Here is a 19,681-nt window from a genome sequence, read left to right as displayed (position 1 = left end):
GGAATACTGACCATTAGTTTATGTATTGGACCTAGGGCAATTGTCATGGTTATACTGGTTAACTAGGACTAGGAAACCCCGAGTAGTGGCTAGTGAATTAACGCTTTGTTGCATCTGCTAATCCTGCTTACGCTAGTGGACTAGGGATAGGAAGCCTCGAGTAGTGATTAGTGAGCTATACCGTAAGGGATTGGTTATAGTGGTTTTGTTAATTCACCAAAGGATTATAGTGATGAGATTATTCATGTAAGGAATCAAACATTGACAATAGAGAAATAGGGGATTCTAAACACAACCTGACCGCTTCTATAATTCTGTCTGAACTCTTTGTTTGTTTTCGCTTTGAAATCTGAAAACCCTTCATTTACTATTTTCTACCCATTGCACACTTTTTGTCTTGTTAAAAAACATTCCCTGTAGATTCGATATTTTATTTTTGCGACACTATCTGTACATTTTCTGAGAAGTCATCAAGTTTTTGGTGTCGTTGCCGGAGACTGTTGATATTTCAACAAGGCAACGCTTGTGCAACGTTTAATTTTTAGTTTTTGATTTTTGTTTTAATTTCTTATTAATCATAGTGCTACTAAGGTATTTCCTGTTTGTATATGTGTAGCTCAGGTTCAGCGTTGACACCATTTGATCCAGAAATCGAAAGAATCGCATCTTTTATCAGGAGAGCGGTTAGAGAAGCAACTCTAACTCAAAATATCTTAGTAGAAGTCAAACACTAATTTCTACTGACTTTAAAGAGGAAATTACCATGGCAGTTGTACCACCCCAAACTATGGGGTTTACTGTAAAAGAATCGATCAAGGACAGGTTTTGAGAGGGTTTGTATTGGCAGACCCCACTAACTTTGATATTAAGAATTATGTACTTTCAGGTTTAAAAGACAATTCATTCAATGGGGAAGCAATTAGATACTCGTGGGAGCATCTTGCACGTTTTTACGAAACAACTTCGATGTGCGAACCAACTGATATCACTAAATAACAGGTCAAGTTAAGGTTGTTTGGGTTCTCACTAATTGGAAGGGCTAAGGATTGGTTACTTTTCCTTTAAAATGGAACAAATCAAACATGGAAGGAATTGAAGGATAAATTCCTAGAAAGATTCTTCACCACTACTCAGTTTGTTGAGCGAATAGCAAAAATTATAAATTTCGAGCAGCGGGAAATTAAGTCGTTGTATGACTCATGGGAAAGGTTCAAACTTTTGTTACGCGGGTGCTTGAATCATAATATGAATAATATGGAGCAAATGCATATTTGCATCAAATGTCTCAAGAGTCAGACACACATGTTGTTGGATGCTTCTGCGGGAGGCATGATCTGATCAATGACCAAACCAGAAGTGAAAGACCTTATTGAGAAGATGTGCTTGAATGAGTATCGTTCAAAGAGTGAAAGGTTGGAAAAAATTGAAATTGTGGACACACCCAAAGGTATGTTAGTTATTGATACCCATACTGTACTTTTAGCTCAAACTTAATTGTTAAATAAAAAGCTAGTTGAAAGCAGCTTAAGTAAAGCTAATGTGAGCTAGGTACAAGCACTTAGATGTGATTTATATGGAGGAGAACGTGCAAACAGAAGGTGCTCTTTGGAAGGACCAAGAGAAGAAGTCCAATTTACCAATTTCCAGAATAACAACCCTTATTCCAACACTTATTATTCAGGATAGAAGGATCTCCCGAATTTCAGTTGGAGCAATAACCAAAATTTAAGTGCTAATCAAGGTATGCGACAAGGCCAACAAGCTCCAATCCAAAGGAAACCTTCACATTTGGAAGAGACCTTGCAAAATTTCATTAAAGTCACTTAAAGTAGTCTTGATCAGGTGAACAATAACCATGAGACAATGAGTAGAAACCATGATACGTCTATAAAAAATTTGGAGATACAGATTGATCAGTTATCACTACGCCAAAAAGTGCTTTTGGCAGCACCAAAAAGAAAGCGCTTTTTAAAAAAAGCGCTGTAATAGCTTGAAAAAAAATTCGCCTATGTAAAGAAAGCGCTTTTAAGGTAAAAGCGCTCTTATAGGTCTCCACTTATGAAAGCGCTTTTAAGGTAAAAGCGCTCTTATAGGTCTCAGTCTCACATCTATGAGTTTCACACTTATGAAAGCGCTTTTAAGGTAAAAGCGCTCTTATAGGTCTCATGGGTTTCACACTTATGAAAGCGCTTTTAAGGTAAAAGCGCTCTTATAGGTCTCAGTCTCACATCTATGAGTTTCACACTTATGAAAGCGCTTTTAAGGTAAAAGCGCTCTTATAGGTCTCATGGGTTTCACACTTATGAAAGCGCTTTTAAGGTAAAAGCGCTCTTATAGGTCTCAGTCTCACACACTTATGAAAGCGCTTTTAAGGTAAAAGCGCTCTTATAGGTCTCATGGGTTTCACACTTATGAAAGCGCTTTTGAGGTAAAAGCGCTCTTATAGGTCTCATGGGTTTCAGACTTATGAAAGCGCTTTTAAGGTAAAAGCGCTCTTATAGGTCTCAGTCTCACATCTATGAAAGCGCTTTCATGGTAAAAGCGCTCTCATAGGTCATTTATAAAAATTATAATAAATCTAATATTACAAAATCCCTGACTTTCAGAAATCCCTCTTTCACTCTCTCTCGTTCGAAGCTCTCGCTGCCCTGGAAAAAATTCCATAAAGTACCTGGAAATCTCAACGATAAACACTGCAAATTTGAAAGAGACTGCATTCGAAAGAGAAGGATTCAATACCTGGAAATCTCATTGCGTTTTAAGGTTAGGTTTTCGTGTCTTTCTGTTTTGCCCTAGAAGTCAAAGAATAGGTGGTCGATTTTGGTTTGAATGGACTTGCATTGCTACATTATGGGTTATTTATTTGTCAGTATCGATTATTAGAGTTTGTGACTATGTTTGCTTAATATTCTGTAACTTACCGAAAGTTTCATCTTGTTCTGATATAAATGATATTCTGTAACTTGCATCGCCATTGACTTAGAAATAATGTTGGGAGTTCTAATAGAATCAGTGCCTTTTCAACATTTGTTTAAATTTGCTGAGAAAGTAGGAAGGAATGAACTGATATGTTTGCACCATTGTATCCTCATATTCTAACTATTACTGAAATTTCAGAAAGTGATTTTGATGTTAAATGTTGGATACTCAAATGGAATAACTTTTTCTGCTACAGTGATATATGTGATATGGTTTCAAGAACTTAGAGCAATGTCTCATATTTTGGCAATCCTATTACATGTTGGTTTGAATGAACAGTTAAACTTCAAAATGTACATTCATATTTTGGCATAACTTTGTCTGCTACAGTCATATTTTGGCAATCCTATTTAATGTTGTAAAATGATGTTTTAATATTATGTGAATTTTTAAGATGGTCACTGTAGTGTAAAATGAACCCTGATGGACTATATGTGAATTGTTCATGTGCATCATATAAGTTTCTTGAATTGTTTTATACGTTATGACTTATCCTTGATGTTGTTTTATATGTACAGCGCTCATTCCCTGTGTTTCCGTGAGTTTGACCTTCTCTACGTTGCTGTTCGGTAAATCCGAGGTAAATTTCTTCCTCAAATTACTGGTACACTGTGATGAATTTGTCTGAAATTGCGTGAATATGTTGTGTTTTCTTGCTCCGTATTCATTCCGTGTATACTTTGGGTTTTGACAGAAACGCGTTATACCGTTTTGTACCCTAATTACTTTGCGTTAAAACCATGGATAAGACATGGATGTATTCCAATCGATTGTCGAAAGAGTACGAGAATGGGGTATCGAAATTTGTTAAGTTTGCTATTGCGCACGCCAAAGACCCCAATCGAATGACATGTCCTTGCTTGAGTTGCTGTTATGGGAGTCAGGTTGACGCGGTTCAGTTGGCATCGCATTTACTACGGTATGGAATTGATAGAAGTTATACATGTTGGAATTTGCATGGTGAGAAAAGTAACGAGAATGTTGAATCGGGGTATAATACGACCTATGCTTCAAACGACGATTGCACAGATACATATGATTATGATCGAGTCGAAGAGATTGCAGAAGCGCTTGAAGAAGATCTTAAGGACTGTCCCAAAATGTTCGAGAGGTTGGTAAGCGATGCAGAGAAACCGTTGTATAATGGTTGTACAAAATTCACAAGATTGTCTGCGTTATTAAAGTTGTACAACTTAAAGGCGGGCAATGGATGGTCGGATAAAAGTTTCACAGAGTTATTAGCTCTTATGAAAGATATACTACCAGAGGATAATGTTCTTCCCAATCGAACGTATGAGGCCAAAAAGATGTTGTGCTCTATTGGCATGAGCTATGATAAGATACATGCCTGTTCAAACGATTGCGTTTTGTTTCGAAACGAGTATGCATCGTTAAATGAGTGTCCTAAATGTGGTGCCCCTCGATATAAGAAAAAGTTGTCTCCAGCAAAAGTCTTATGGTATTTTCCTATAATTCCGAGATTTAGACGCATGTATCGTAGTGAAACCGATTCAAGACACTTGACTTGGCATGCAGATGAAAGAATTATTGATGGAAAGTTTCGACATCCGGCAGATTCACCCCAGTGGATGAAAATTGATAATGATTATCCTGAATTTGGAAAAGAAGCAAGAAACCTTCGCTTGGCATTGTCTACTGATGGAATGAACCCACATGGTATTCAAAGTATCTCGCATAGCACATGGCCTGTGATTCTTATGATTTATAACCTACCTCCATGGCTATGTATGAAGCGTAAGTACATGATGTTATCTATGTTAATTTCTGGGCCTAAACAACCAGGGAATGACATAGACGTATACTTGACACCCTTAATCGAAGATTTAAAGTTTTTGTGGGAGAACGGTGTGGAGGTTTATGATGGGTGTAACACCCTTCTAAATACCCCAAAATATTTAATTAAAATAATAAACATATAATCAGAGTAATAGTGCACCAAGGGTGTCACACAACATTCCACACCATTTAAACAATATAACCATCATGCTCTTTTATTTAAAGTTAAATATAAAGTATTTGCACAATTACGCAGCGGATAGAGATCAACTCAATCATGCAAAACATGTAACATCACATGTAATTTAGTTCAACAACAACAACAACAATAGTCAAAGTTTTCCCGCCCGATGTTACATCTATCAGAGCATGACCCACTAGGGAGACTACACTAGACTCCAAGCCTTTTGCTTCTACTCAACTCATTTCTCGTTACCTGAAAAATAGTTGTAAGGGTGAGTTCCTCAATCAATATAATAAGCATTATAAAACAACATGTAATGCCAAGTAATTAACACATCAATCACCCTAATTGCAATACACATTCAGTAATAGCTCATTGGCTTAAACATCATTCTCAACATCAATATACAATACCAGTATAATCGCAAATCATATTTAACAACAACACAACACACGTATAATATTGGAACACATCCATTCCTATTATACGCCATACATATTCTTATGCAATGAGACTCTACACATGCGGTACCGACTATTCTTGAACATATAGTTCAAGCTCACCGATCCCTCTGGATACGGCTACTAAGCTCACTAGTCCCACTCATTGAGATCTAATGACTCACTCACTAATTCCTCACCATGGGAATTAGCTACAGCCCCAAAGGCTAGACTATGCAAGCTAATCATCTAGCATGCAAACATCAACAACAATTCACAACATTTCACTCACCAATTCCTCACAATGGGAATTAGCTACAGCCCCACAGGCTATGCCATGCACACTAATCATCTAGCAATGCAGCATCAACAACAACTCACAATGGACATATGCTCACACTCTAAGCCATACAACAGTCCATTCACGAATACATGCATAATATATACATTCACAACATTTCGCATATCATCATACATCATCAATACATGTATCAACACATCATCAACACAGGTATAAAACACTTTCTCAACACATGTATGAAACACCTCAGCAACACATGTATAAACACTTCTTCTGCCTTGCTCGCTAGGCGAGGCAGTGGCGAAGCTCTGGTTCGCTAGGCGAGCTCAAGGCGAACAGCTCCAGGAAATTGGTAAATTAATTCGCTAGGTGAGCTCAAGGCGAAGGTAATAGCGAACTCGTTCTGTTTTGGTGAAAAACACAGCTAGCACTCACTCGCTAGGCGAAGCTCCAGCGAGTCCACAGCGAACATTACAGTAGCAAAACCTCTCAATCTCGCTGGGGCGAGGTTGAGGCGCGTTCCTTCGCTAGGCGAAGGTTATGTTCGCTAGGCGAACATGACAGTTCACCAGACGCGTTTTCTTTGGGCAGGGATCTCATGTGCCCATCCCAGACCCTTCCCACTCAAACTTACTCGTCGCCATTCATCACCAATTTATCGGTTTGATTACACACACAATTATCAATTTGATTACGGTTTTCACTTAACCTATTCATCACAAATTTTCAGCATTCCAAATCCCAATTAGGGTCGATTCAACGGTTTCTCACTACCCATTACATATTATCCCATAATACCCATTAATCGACGATAAACCCCCCTTACCTTAACAATCCGGCAGAATCTTTGAGCTTCAAGCTTTCGTTCTCCAACCTTTGCTCTTCAGCTCCTCTTCTCTGCCCTTTTTCCCTTTTCTCTCACGATGCTTCTCTGTTCTGTTTTCACGTGAAATGCTTTTCTAAATGAGAACTTTTCCTTATTCCAACATATATATACTTTCCAATAATAATAATCCAAAAATAATAATAATAAAATTTTCAATTATTTAATTAAATTAATAATTAAATTATTAACTCAATTCAAATAATTATTTTATTATTATCGGGGTGTTACAACTCTCCCCCACTAAAAGAGTTTTCGTCCTCGAAAACATACCTCAAGCGAACAACTCTGGATAAGACTCCTTCATCTTACTCTCCAGTTCCCAAGTCACGTTGCCACCTGCTGGTCCTCCCCAAGCTACCTTCACCAAGGCAATCTCTTTACCCCGCAACTGCTTCAACTCTCGATCCTCTATCCTCATAGGTGATGTTTCAACAGTCAGGTTATCTCTCACCTGTACATCATCTACTTGGACTATATGCGACGGATCATGAATGTATCTCCTCAACTGAGACACATGAAAAACTTCATGCAAATTCGCAAGCGACGGCGGTAAAGCGATACGATAGGCTACCTCTCCTATCCTCTCCAAAATCTGATAAGGACCAATGAATCGAGGTGTCAACTTCTTCGACTTCAAGGCTCGACCAACACCAGTTATCGGAGTAACACGAAGAAACACATGATCTCCCTCTTGGAACTCAAGTGACTTCCTCCTCTTGTCATGATAACTCTTCTGACGACTCTGAGCAATTCTCATCTTATCCTGAATCATCTTAATCTTTTCCGTAGTTTGTTGAACAATCTCCGGTCCAACCACAGCACTCTCACCGGACTCATACCAACATAAAGGTGTCCGACATCTCCTACCATACAAAGCTTCAAACGGTGCCATACCAATGCTCGAATGAAAACTATTGTTGTAGGTAAACTCAATCAAAGGCAAATAACAATCCCAAGCACCTCCTTTTTCCAAAACACAAGCTCTCAAAAGATCCTCTAGTGACTGAATAGTCCTCTCAGTCTGACCATCAGTCTGCGGATGATATGCAGAACTCAATCTCAACTTAGTTCCTAAAGCCCTCTGCAAACCTTCCCAAAACTTCGATGTAAATCTAGGATCTCTGTCCGAAACAATACTCGACGGAATACCATGCAAGCTTACAATCTTCTCAATATACAACTCGGCTAATCTCTCTAACGGATAATCCATTCTGATCGGAATGAAATGAGCCGACTTCGTCAATCTATCAACAATCACCCAAATGGCTTCAAAATTCTTATTTGTTCTCGGCAAACCAGAAACAAAATCCATACTGATACTGTCCCACTTCCACTCTGGAATAGCCAACGGTTGCATTAGCCCAGACGGCTTCTGATGCTCAATCTTTGACTTCTGACAAGTCAAACAAGAATACACAAAACTTGCAATTTCTCTTTTCATTCCCGGCCACCAAAACAACTTCTTCAAATCATGATACATCTTCGTAGCTCCAGGATGAATACTCAACTCACTACGATGTCCTTATTCAAGAATACTCTTCTTAAGTTCTGTATCATCCGGAATACACACCCGATCACCAATTCTCAAAACACCATTCTCATCAACTCTGAATTCACCACCTTGGCCTTGATTCACTAAAGTCAACTTATCAACCAAAAGCATATCAGATTTCTGACCCTCTCTGATCTCATCCAAAATGCCACTTGTTAACTTCAACATTCCCAATTTAACACTATTGTGAGTACTCTCACACACCAAACTCAAATCTCTAAACTGCTCAATTAAATCCAATTCTTTAACCATTAACATAGACATATGCAATGATTTCCGACTCAATGCATCAGCTACTACGTTTGCTTTACCCGGATGGTAATTCAACCCAAAATCATAATCCTTCAGAAACTCTAACCATCTCCTCTGTCTCATATTCAGCTCTTTCTGATCAAACAAATACTTTAAACTCTTATGGTCACTGAAAACCTCAAATCTTGATCCATACAAGTAATGCCTCCACAACTTCAAAACAAACACTACAGCTGCCAACTCTAAATCGTGCGTCGGATAGTTCCTTTCATGAACCCTCAGCTGTCTCGAAGCATAAGCTATAACCTGCTTATTCTGCATCAACACACCACCCAAGCCCAACAATGAAGCATCACAGTAAACCTCAAATGATTCCGACGAACTCGGTAACGTCAAAATAGGAGCAGTAGTCAACCTTCTCTTTAACTCCTGGAAACCTTCCTCACATTTTGAGTCCCAAACAAACGCTTGCCCCTTTCTAGTCAACATCGTCAACGGTAACGCCAACTTAGAAAATCCCTCAATGAACTTCCTATAATAACCAGCCAAACCAAGGAAACTTCGAATCTCGGCAACAGACTTCGGAGCTTCCCACTTAGATACCGCTTCTATCTTAGAAGGATCAACAGCAACACCACCTCTTGAAATCACATGACCAAGAAAACTAACTTCTTCTAACCAAAATTCACACTTAGACAGCTTAGCAAATAACTGCTTTTCTCGCAGCACTCCTAAAACCACTCTCAAATGCTCAGCATGCTCTTCTTCAGATTTCGAATACACCAAAATGTCATCAATAAACACCACAACAAACTTGTCTAGGTACGGATGGAAAATCCTATTCATATACTCCATAAATACTCCAGGCGCATTAGTCACACCAAAAGGCATTACAGAATACTCATAATGTCCATACCTCGTTCTGAAAGCAGTCTTCTGAATATCCTCAGTTTTCACACGTATCTGATGACACCCAGATCTCAAATCTATCTTGCTGAATACACTCGCACCAACCAACTGATCCATCAAATCATCAATCCTCGGCAAAGGATACCGATTCTTGATCGTCACTTTATTCAGTTGCCTGTAGTCCACACACAACCTCATAGTACCTTCTTTCTTCTTAACCAACAACACTGGTGCACCCCACGGTGACACACTCGGACGAATAAACTTCTTATCCAACAGATCTTCCAACTGACTCTTCAATTCAGTTAACTCGACAGCAGACATACGGTACGGAGCCATCGATATCGGTCTAGTACCAGGTACCAATTCAATCGAGAACTCAACTTCACGCTCTGGCGGTAACTCATTCACTTCTTCCGGAAACACATCAGGAAAATCACACACCACAGCTAGATCACCAATCACCAGTTTATCTTTAGCCTCCAAAGTCGCTAACAGCATAAACAACTCTGCCCCATCAGCTACTTCCTCATTCACCTGCCTCGCTGATAGAAACAAACTCTTTCCTTCTTCAATCTCAGGAAAAATCACAGTCTTATCAAAACAGTTAATAGAAACTCGGTTAAACACCAACCAGTTCATTCCCAAGATAACATCGATCTGCACTAGTGGAAGACACACTAGGTCCACCCCAAAGTCTCTACCAAAAATACTCAAAGGACAATTCAAACAAACTGAAGTAGTAGTCACTGAACCCTTTGCAGGAGTATCAATCACCATACTTCCAAGCATCTCAGATATCTCTAACTTAAGTTTCACAGCACAATCCAAAGATATAAAGGAATGAGTAGCACCGGTGTCAATAATAGCTACAAGAGGAAAGCCATTAATATAACACGTACCTCGGATCAAACGATCATCTGCAGAAGTCTCAGAACCCGATAAAGCAAAGACCTTGCCTCCTGACTGATTCTCTTTCTTCGGCTTAGGACACTGTGGACTGATATGACCCAACTCTCCACAGTTGAAACAAGTTACAGTCTTCAGCCGGCACTCTGCAGCCAAATGACCACCTTTGCCACACTTGAAACACTTCATCTCAGCACTGGTACACTCATGAACGCGATGTCCAGCCCGACCACATCTATAACACTTAGCAGGAGCACTAGAATCTCCCCCACTAGGCCTCTTCATCCCACTCTGCCTCTGGAAACCTTTGCCAGCTGCATACGGTTTCCCACGATCCATCTGATTCTTACCCTTCCTATCAACCCTCTGCTGATAGCTCTCCGCTCTAGCCTTGGAATCCTGTTCAAAAATTCTGCAACAGTCAACCAAGTCAGAAAACACCCTGATCCTCTGATATCCAATAGCCTGCTTGATCTCGGGACGCAACCCGTTCTCAAACTTCACACACTTCGAAAATTCTCCAGCAGCCTCATTATAGGGAGTATAGTACTTTGACAGCTCTGTGAACTTCGCAGCATACTCAGTAACAGTCCTGTTACCCTGTTTCAATTCCAAGAATTCTATTTCTTTCTTCCCTCTGACATCCTCTGGAAAATACTTCCTCAGAAATCTCTCCCTGAACACAGCCCAAGTAATCTCAGCATTCCCAGCAGTTTCCAACTCAGTGCGGGTAGCAACCCACCAATCATCAGCTTCTTCTGACAGCATATGCGTACCGAACCTGACCTTTTGGTTATCAGCACACTCAGTTACTCTGAAGATTCTCTCAATCTCCTTCAACCACTTCTGAGCACCATCTGGATCGTATGCTCCCTTGAACATTGGAGGATTGTTCTTCTGGAACTCACTCAACTGACGAGCAGCTCCCATTCCCGCAACATTCGGATTTCCTCCAAGTACTCTAGCTAGCATACCCAGAGCCTCAGCAATTGCAGCATCATCTCTACCTCTTCCAGCCATCTCTATTCTGAAAACCCAAACAAGCTAAACAAATAAGTACTGATAGGGTTACACAACCCCTATCCCGTACAGGGAAAACAGAATAACTACGACTCGACTCGACCGACCAGGCTCTGATACCACTAATGTAACACCCTTCTAAATACCCCAAAATATTTAATTAAAATAATAAACATATAATCAGAGTAATAGTGCACCAAGGGTGTCACACAACATTCCACACCATTTAAACAATATAACCATCATGCTCTTTTATTTAAAGTTAAATATAAAGTATTTGCACAATTACGCAGCGGATAGAGATCAACTCAATCATGCAAAACATGTAACATCACATGTAATTTAGTTCAACAACAACAACAACAATAGTCAAAGTTTTCCCGCCCGATGTTACATCTATCAGAGCATGACCCACTAGGGAGACTACACTAGACTCCAAGCCTTTTGCTTCTACTCAACTCATTTCTCGTTACCTGAAAAATAGTTGTAAGGGTGAGTTCCTCAATCAATATAATAAGCATTATAAAACAACATGTAATGCCAAGTAATTAACACATCAATCACCCTAATTGCAATACACATTCAGTAATAGCTCATTGGCTTAAACATCATTCTCAACATCAATATACAATACCAGTATAATCGCAAATCATATTTAACAACAACACAACACACGTATAATATTGGAACACATCCATTCCTATTATACGCCATACATATTCTTATGCAATGAGACTCTACACATGCGGTACCGACTATTCTTGAACATATAGTTCAAGCTCACCGATCCCTCTGGATACGGCTACTAAGCTCACTAGTCCCACTCATTGAGATCTAATGACTCACTCACTAATTCCTCACCATGGGAATTAGCTACAGCCCCAAAGGCTAGACTATGCAAGCTAATCATCTAGCATGCAAACATCAACAACAATTCACAACATTTCACTCACCAATTCCTCACAATGGGAATTAGCTACAGCCCCACAGGCTATGCCATGCACACTAATCATCTAGCAATGCAGCATCAACAACAACTCACAATGGACATATGCTCACACTCTAAGCCATACAACAGTCCATTCACGAATACATGCATAATATATACATTCACAACATTTCGCATATCATCATACATCATCAATACATGTATCAACACATCATCAACACAGGTATAAAACACTTTCTCAACACATGTATGAAACACCTCAGCAACACATGTATAAACACTTCTTCTGCCTTGCTCGCTAGGCGAGGCAGTGGCGAAGCTCTGGTTCGCTAGGCGAGCTCAAGGCGAACAGCTCCAGGAAATTGGTAAATTAATTCGCTAGGTGAGCTCAAGGCGAAGGTAATAGCGAACTCGTTCTGTTTTGGTGAAAAACACAGCTAGCACTCACTCGCTAGGCGAAGCTCCAGCGAGTCCACAGCGAACATTACAGTAGCAAAACCTCTCAATCTCGCTGGGGCGAGGTTGAGGCGCGTTCCTTCGCTAGGCGAAGGTTATGTTCGCTAGGCGAACATGACAGTTCACCAGACGCGTTTTCTTTGGGCAGGGATCTCATGTGCCCATCCCAGACCCTTCCCACTCAAACTTACTCGTCGCCATTCATCACCAATTTATCGGTTTGATTACACACACAATTATCAATTTGATTACGGTTTTCACTTAACCTATTCATCACAAATTTTCAGCATTCCAAATCCCAATTAGGGTCGATTCAACGGTTTCTCACTACCCATTACATATTATCCCATAATACCCATTAATCGACGATAAACCCCCCTTACCTTAACAATCCGGCAGAATCTTTGAGCTTCAAGCTTTCGTTCTCCAACCTTTGCTCTTCAGCTCCTCTTCTCTGCCCTTTTTCCCTTTTCTCTCACGATGCTTCTCTGTTCTGTTTTCACGTGAAATGCTTTTCCAAATGAGAACTTTTCCTTATTCCAACATATATATACTTTCCAATAATAATAATCCAAAAATAATAATAATAAAATTTTCAATTATTTAATTAAATTAATAATTAAATTATTAACTCAATTCAAATAATTATTTTATTATTATCGGGGTGTTACAATGGGTATAGGAAAGAAAGTTTCAACTTGAGGGCGATGTTGTTTGGAACAATTAATGATTTTCCAGCATACGGAAATCTATCAGGGTACAGCATTAAAGGTGAAAAAGCGTGTCCTGTTTGTGAAGACGGAACCGATACGATGCGATTGGACCTTTGTCATAAGAATGTCTTTCTCGGTCATCGTAGATTCTTAAATTCTAATCATCACTACCGTGGGTGGAGAAAAGCATTCAATGGAAATACAGAAGAAGGTAGAGCTCCAACAATGTTGACAGGTGATCAAATTTTTGAAAAGGTGAAGGACGTAAGTACTAAGTTTGGCAAGCCTTTTGCACATACACTTGTCAAGAGTGGGTGGAAGAAAAGGTCAATTTTTTTTGAAATGCCATATTGGAAGTCTTTGTATGTAAGACATTTCCTCGATGTTATGCATATTGAAAAAAATGTATTTGACAGTATTATTGGTACGTTACTCAATATACAAGGAAAGTCTAAGGATGGCCTTAATGTAAGGAAGGACATGGTAAACATGGGAATGAGAACTGAATTGGGACCCGTGAAGAAAGGAAAACGAACATATCTACCACCTGCTGTTTACACTCTATCTAGAAAGGAGAAAAAAATATTGTGTAAGTTCCTAAGTAAAGTTAAAGTTCCAGAAGGCTACTCATCAGATATTAGAAGACTTGTGTCTATGAAAGACCTCAAGTTAAAGAGTTTAAAGACGCATGATTGCCATGTTATAATGGAACATTTTCTACCGATAAGTATACGTTCTATTCTGCCAGAAAAAGTAAGAAGCGCAATAACTAAATTGTGTTTTTTCTTCAAGTCAATTTGCAGTAAGATGATCGATCCTGCGATCTTACCAACATTGCAAAAAGAAATAGTTGTTACTTTGTGTGATCTTGAAATGTATTTTCCTCCCTCGTTTTTTGACATAATGGTCCATCTAGTCGTTCATCTTGTGAAAGAGACACAATTGTGCGGACCAGCTTATATGAGATGGATGTACCCTGCTGAACGTTATATGAAAATATTAAAAGGGTATGTGAAAAACCGAAGTCGACCAGAGGGTTGTATTGCCGAACGATACATTGTTGAAGAAGCGGTTGAGTTTTGTACAGAATATTTGTCAAATGTTCATATCAAGTGTGAAGGACTTAAACCCGAAATTTGCAAATCTGTCATATTTTGGGGTTATCGAGCGCATTTTGGTGTTTGATTATGAGAAGTTTCAGATTCCTATATTTGGTTGCAAGTGGGTTGAAAATAATAATGGCATACGAGTGGATAAGTCAGGATTTTTGCAAGTTGATCTTAATAGGGTGGGTTACACAAATGAGCCTTTCATTCTAGCCTCTCAAGCTAAACAAGTATTCTATGTCACTGATCCGACAAGTACGAAATGGTCTATAATGCTTTTATCTAACAAAGTAATTGATGAAAGAATTGGAGATCAAGGTGATATTGATGTTGAGATTGAATCTTTTACCATAAATGATCAAAATGAGAATGAATCATGTATTAGAAATGATCATAATGAGGGTATTTGGATCAATCCAACCGTCCGCGTTGTTAAAAGAAAAGTAGAACATATTCCTACCAAGAAAAGAAAGAGACGTTACTGAAAAAGGTAATAGTATAATTATAGCCTATGTCATTCAAGAAAATTTAATTATAGCCTATGTCATTTTATATTATTCAATATATATATGGATTATTGATTATGGATTTTTATATTTTTCATTTCATTTTTATATTTTTTCTTTATTACAGGTTAAATGGCTAGTGATCAAGAAAACTCACAAGATGCAAATGCTCCTGATGATACTTCAGAAAAAGAAATTACACGAGGCATCACTATTATGAAGAGTATCATTCGTGATAGAGATAAAGCAGTAACATATAATGTAAATTGGAATGCTGATAACCAACTAATTGGGTCTAATGCTGCAAAGTTGGCAAGCTACATTGGTACACTTGTTCGTATGCACATTCCAATCACTGCTACAAGATGGAGTAATAAAGAGTTGGGTAGCGCTAAAGATAAGATTTGGACTGAGATACTGGTACAATATATGATTGTTTATATTTTCTTTATATTGACGATAATGTGTTTAAATTACTTATACTAACACACTCTATTCCAATATTTTTTCGTAGAGGTCTTTTAACATTGAAGATACAACTATCCGAAAAAAGTATATACTTCAATTGGCCGGAAAAAGACACAGAGGGTGGAGAACGTTTTTAACAAACAAGTATCTTAAGGACAAAGAAATTTTTTTTGTTGAATATGATCCGGAATATCCAGTGAAGTATGCGATCTTCATTACAGAAGAAGAATGGGTTGCTTTTGTAGCCCAAAGAAGAGACGAAAATTTCAAGAAAGTGAGTGCCACAAATCGCGAGAGAGCGTCAAATCCCACGTATGCATACAAAAAAGGGCGTTTGGGATATGCACGCTTAGAGGAAAAAATTGTAAGTATACAAAAATGCTACGATCTTATTAATTGTCTCAATGTGTTATAATTGATTATCTTATTATTTGTGTCAATGCGTAGTTAGACGAGACGAAAAGTGACGCAACATCACTTCCGCCACATGTTTTGTGGAAAGAAGCTCGTGTGGGAAAGGATGGAACTGTTAGGGATGACGTTCAACATATTTATGATGAATGTGTAAGTAGAACATTGTGTCTTTAATTAAATCAAAAGTTTAATAATATATAATTAATTTTTTTATCTCCACTAATAATTTCCGATATGTAAATGAATTTCAGGAGACCCTATCTCAATCGATAAGCACAGCTGAGGACCAGGAGAACAGGAGCGTACTTAGTAGAGCACTAAATGTTCCTGAGTATCCCGGTCGGGTGAGGGGTAAAGGGCATGGTTGTACTCCAACTTCCTTGTATAAGAATCCAAGGAGAAGAAATCCTAGCAATCAAGAAGTGATGGAGACGTTGCAGGCATTACAAGCGCAAGTTCTTCAATTGCAAAAGGATAATGAGAGATATAGGTGTATGGAAAAGTGCAGTTCACAGTTGAAAGAAACTAGTGAGAAAGCCAGTATCAATTGTCAAAATAAATTTCCCGAGGTAATTATATATGTTATTTTGAAATTAAAATAGCACATTTATGTTAATTGAAATATATACACATTAAAAGTAACATATTTATTATTGGTTTAGGGCATTTCATCTTGTCAGCTATACTTATCGTCACCGACTTATCGCCTAGTTGGCAAGGGAAAAGTGCACAACACTTCGGGAGATTTACTTCACCATAGACCGCTCCCGGATGGACACCTTAAAGTATCGGTTGATGTTGTATTAGATAAGGATGCGTTGCTACCGATACCTGACATTGTTTCAGAGACAACATTGCTGCGAGATGCAATAGGATCATTTGTTGCATGGCCCTTGGATCTCATTTTCATTGATGATGAGGTATGTTGAATTCAAAAACCACTATGAATCTTTTAGTATTCAAATGTCAATTCTGAACCGTTAAGTTAATTTTTTTTACATGGTAATTTTAGACGCCTACAAAACCCGCATCTAAGGATAAAGGGATTTTGCGGCACAACGAGTCTGTTGCATCACAAAAAGAGGTATATTGAAAGTGTTAATTATATGATCCGAATCAAAAAATGCATGATTTTATAATTTACCTATGTTATATGATTTATAGGTATTTGCTCAAGGGTCACAACAACTGAGCCAGAAAATTGGTAGTCGACAGAAAAACAAAAGGGATCTTCCAGTGACTTATTTGCCAAAAAAAGGTGCTTTTGTGCCTCGATACCAGATATCTCTTGAAACACTTGTTGACTCATCAGATATGGCAACAGCTGGTGCTATTCGCTTACTGGATATGGAGGAAGATATCTTTGGTTATTCATGCACTGAAACAATCGGAAAAGAAGATCTGGAACATATTTTTCGGCATCAAGAATTAGGCGTCGGTGTTATACACACATACATCCGGTAATCCGATCTATATATTATTTAATTACTTGAACAATTTATTTACACATTTCAATAAAAATAGTCTAATGTTTATTATGTTTTTATTGAAGGTTCTTGTATGACAATTTCATGCGCGGGAATGATCAATTGTCAAACAGATTCCGTTTCGTGTCTTCCTCCCTGGTCAACAAAGCATTAATTTGTAGGGAACCGGATTCATGTAGAGAGTACTTAGTCAAGAGATTCATGGCCAGCAGTACAAACAACTTGTATCTTTGGCCGTATAATTCAGGGTTAGATTTTAATTCTAAGTTTATTCTAATCTTTAATTGTTTCTTTTACGTAAAAAAATTCCATATAAACTTTTGTTTTAATTTATAGGTGTCACTGGTTGTTGCTTGCTATTGATCCTTTAAAAGAAGTGGTATATTTTCTGAATTCGATAGATGGTGAATGGACAAATTATCCGGATATGAAGCAATTAGTTGATACGTAAGTGAGACTGTTCTAAATATTCGTGTATATTTATGTGAGATTGTTCTAAATATATGTTTTTATTTTGTTAGATCAATAAAAGTGTTCCGATCTCAAAGACAAGCTCGAGTACCACGTACTAAATCCAGCAACATTACGTGGATAAAAGTGCAGGTACTTTAATTTTCACAATTTTGCTTATAATAGTGATGCTACTTGATAAGAAAAGATAACTATACATTCTTATTTTTTTTTCTATGTAGTGTCCTCTACAGCGCAACGGTATCGATTGCGGATACTTTGTAATGAGGTTTATGAGGGAAATCATTAATATGAATCAAATAGAGATTCCAATCACGGTATGGATTTATAACTTAGGATTTGTTTTAATATTTATCGAATATTTCATATTATTTATTACTTTTAACTAAATCATGCATATTATGTTTTGTTATGTAGTACTTTGATGAATACAAGTGTGCTCATTACACGAGACTGCAGTTGGAACAAATCAAGGAGGAATTGTGTCAATATTTTATTGAGAAAAGATTAATTAGTATATAATGGTTTCAAAATAACATGAATACTTTGATGAAGAATGGTTTCTGGTTGGCAAGTGTATAGTTCTTTATATTTTTAACAGATTAGTTATGACTCCAAATAGGCCGTATAACATATTAGTTTTGACTTGTGTATAGTTCTTTATAATTTTAGTGATATCTTTAATTTCATGGATAGATTAATGTGTTCATTCTTGTGTTGGTTTGCTTTAAAAAATTACAAATGCTTGAATTATGACTCCAAATGTGTTCAGTGCCTATCTATCCTTGTGTTGGTTTGCTTGAATTATGACTCCAAATGTGTTCATTCTTGTGTTGGTTTGCTTGTGTTGGTTTAAAAAATTACAAATGCTTGAATTATGACTCCAAATGCTTGAGTTAGAGAGGCTTGATTTACAGGTTTATGGGATTATTCCCAAAAAATATTACAGGTTGAAATGGTAGGCTTAAACTGAAGGCAGCGTTTTGTTATTTTACTAGAGGAAAAGACAGCGTTTTTTAGTAAAAAGCGCTGCTAAAGGTTGTCAATAGAGAGCGCTTTTTACTAAAAAGCGCTGCTAAAGGTTGTCAATAGAGAGCGCTTTTTAGTAAAAAGCGCTGCTATAGGTTGTCAATAGAGAGCGCTTTTTACTAAAAAGCGCTGCTATAGGTTGTCAATAGAGAGCGCTTTTTAGTAAAAAGCGCTGCTATAGGTGGTATATAGACAACCTTTAAGAGCGCTTTTTACTCAAAAGCGCTGCTAAAGGTTGTCAATAGAGAGCGCTTTTTAGTAAAAAGCGCTCTTAAAGGTTGTCTATATACCACCTTTAGCAGCGCTTTTTACTAAAAAGCGCTCTCTATTGACAACCTTTAGCAGCGCTTTTTAGTAAACAAAAAGCGCTGCTAAAACCTATAGCAGCGCCACCTACGGCAGCGCTTTTAAGCGCTTTTAAAGGCCAAAAAAAGCGCTCTCATAGGTCTTTTTTGGCGTAGTGTATCTAGACAAATAGCTATTTCACCGAGCACAAGTGGAGGATTTACAGGTAACACTGAAAAATACTAAGAACGAATCTTGCAAGGCTGTAGAAAAAGGTTTTGAGGTGATCACCAAAAAGGGTGAGGATGAAATAGATGAAGAGGACTTAAGGGAAAAGGAAGAAGTGAGGATTGAAAAAGAGGATAATGGAAACCAGGGTGACCAAGAGGAAAAAGGAGTCACCATTGAGCAGCTAATAGATAAAAACTCCCCTTGGAGAAGAACAAAGAAGGAAATCTTGAATGATCCAAATCCAGAACTACCAGATTACATCAAACCGCCGTATACCATAATTAAGAAGAAACCAATTCATGACGATAAGGCAGGGATGTTTGCAAAGTTCAAGAAG

General features: G+C 38.1%; 1 protein-coding gene across 3 annotated transcripts; it reads left to right on the top strand.

Annotated features, from left to right (window-relative positions):
• The first annotated feature begins 2,603 nt into the window (after positions 1 to 2,603).
• On the top strand, positions 2,604 to 18,473 carry LOC127082949 (uncharacterized). Of its 3 annotated transcripts, XM_051023181.1 has the most exons (12): positions 2,605 to 2,763; positions 15,087 to 15,379; positions 15,474 to 15,791; positions 15,875 to 15,991; positions 16,093 to 16,410; positions 16,504 to 16,761; positions 16,854 to 16,925; positions 17,006 to 17,301; positions 17,394 to 17,576; positions 17,665 to 17,775; positions 17,850 to 18,116; positions 18,217 to 18,473. In XM_051023181.1, the coding sequence occupies exons 2-11, from the start codon at positions 15,092 to 15,094 to the stop codon at positions 17,938 to 17,940; spliced, it is 2,052 nt and encodes a 683-aa protein (XP_050879138.1). In that variant the 5' UTR covers positions 2,605 to 2,763; positions 15,087 to 15,091; the 3' UTR covers positions 17,941 to 18,116; positions 18,217 to 18,473. The 3 variants fall into 3 exon arrangements, with proteins under 3 accessions (XP_050879155.1, XP_050879138.1, XP_050879146.1); XM_051023189.1 differs by lacking the exon at positions 18,217 to 18,473 and having other exon boundaries at positions 16,878 to 16,925; positions 17,850 to 18,102; XM_051023198.1 differs by lacking the exons at positions 16,854 to 16,925; positions 18,217 to 18,473 and having other exon boundaries at positions 2,604 to 2,763; positions 17,850 to 18,105.
• Positions 18,474 to 19,681: the final 1,208 nt, after the last annotated feature.

The sequence above is a fragment of the Lathyrus oleraceus genome, chromosome 1 (genome assembly GCF_024323335.1).
Source record: "Lathyrus oleraceus cultivar Zhongwan6 chromosome 1, CAAS_Psat_ZW6_1.0, whole genome shotgun sequence".
Lineage (NCBI taxonomy): Eukaryota > Viridiplantae > Streptophyta > Magnoliopsida > Fabales > Fabaceae > Lathyrus > Lathyrus oleraceus.
This window is presented reverse-complemented; position numbering and strand designations above follow the sequence as displayed.

What these genes read in the sequence shown, in the direction of transcription:
- LOC127082949 (XM_051023181.1), top strand. Translation starts at nt 15,092, where the DNA reads ATGGCTAGTGATCAAGAAAACTCACAAGATGCAAATGCTCCTGATGAT. An exon ending in AACATATTTATGATGAATGT is followed by an intron (nt 15,992 to 16,092) that starts GTAAGTAGAACA and finishes AATGAATTTCAG; the next exon opens with GAGACCCTATCTCAATCGAT. An exon ending in CTTTGGCCGTATAATTCAGG is followed by an intron (nt 17,577 to 17,664) that starts GTTAGATTTTAA and finishes TTTAATTTATAG; the next exon opens with GTGTCACTGGTTGTTGCTTG.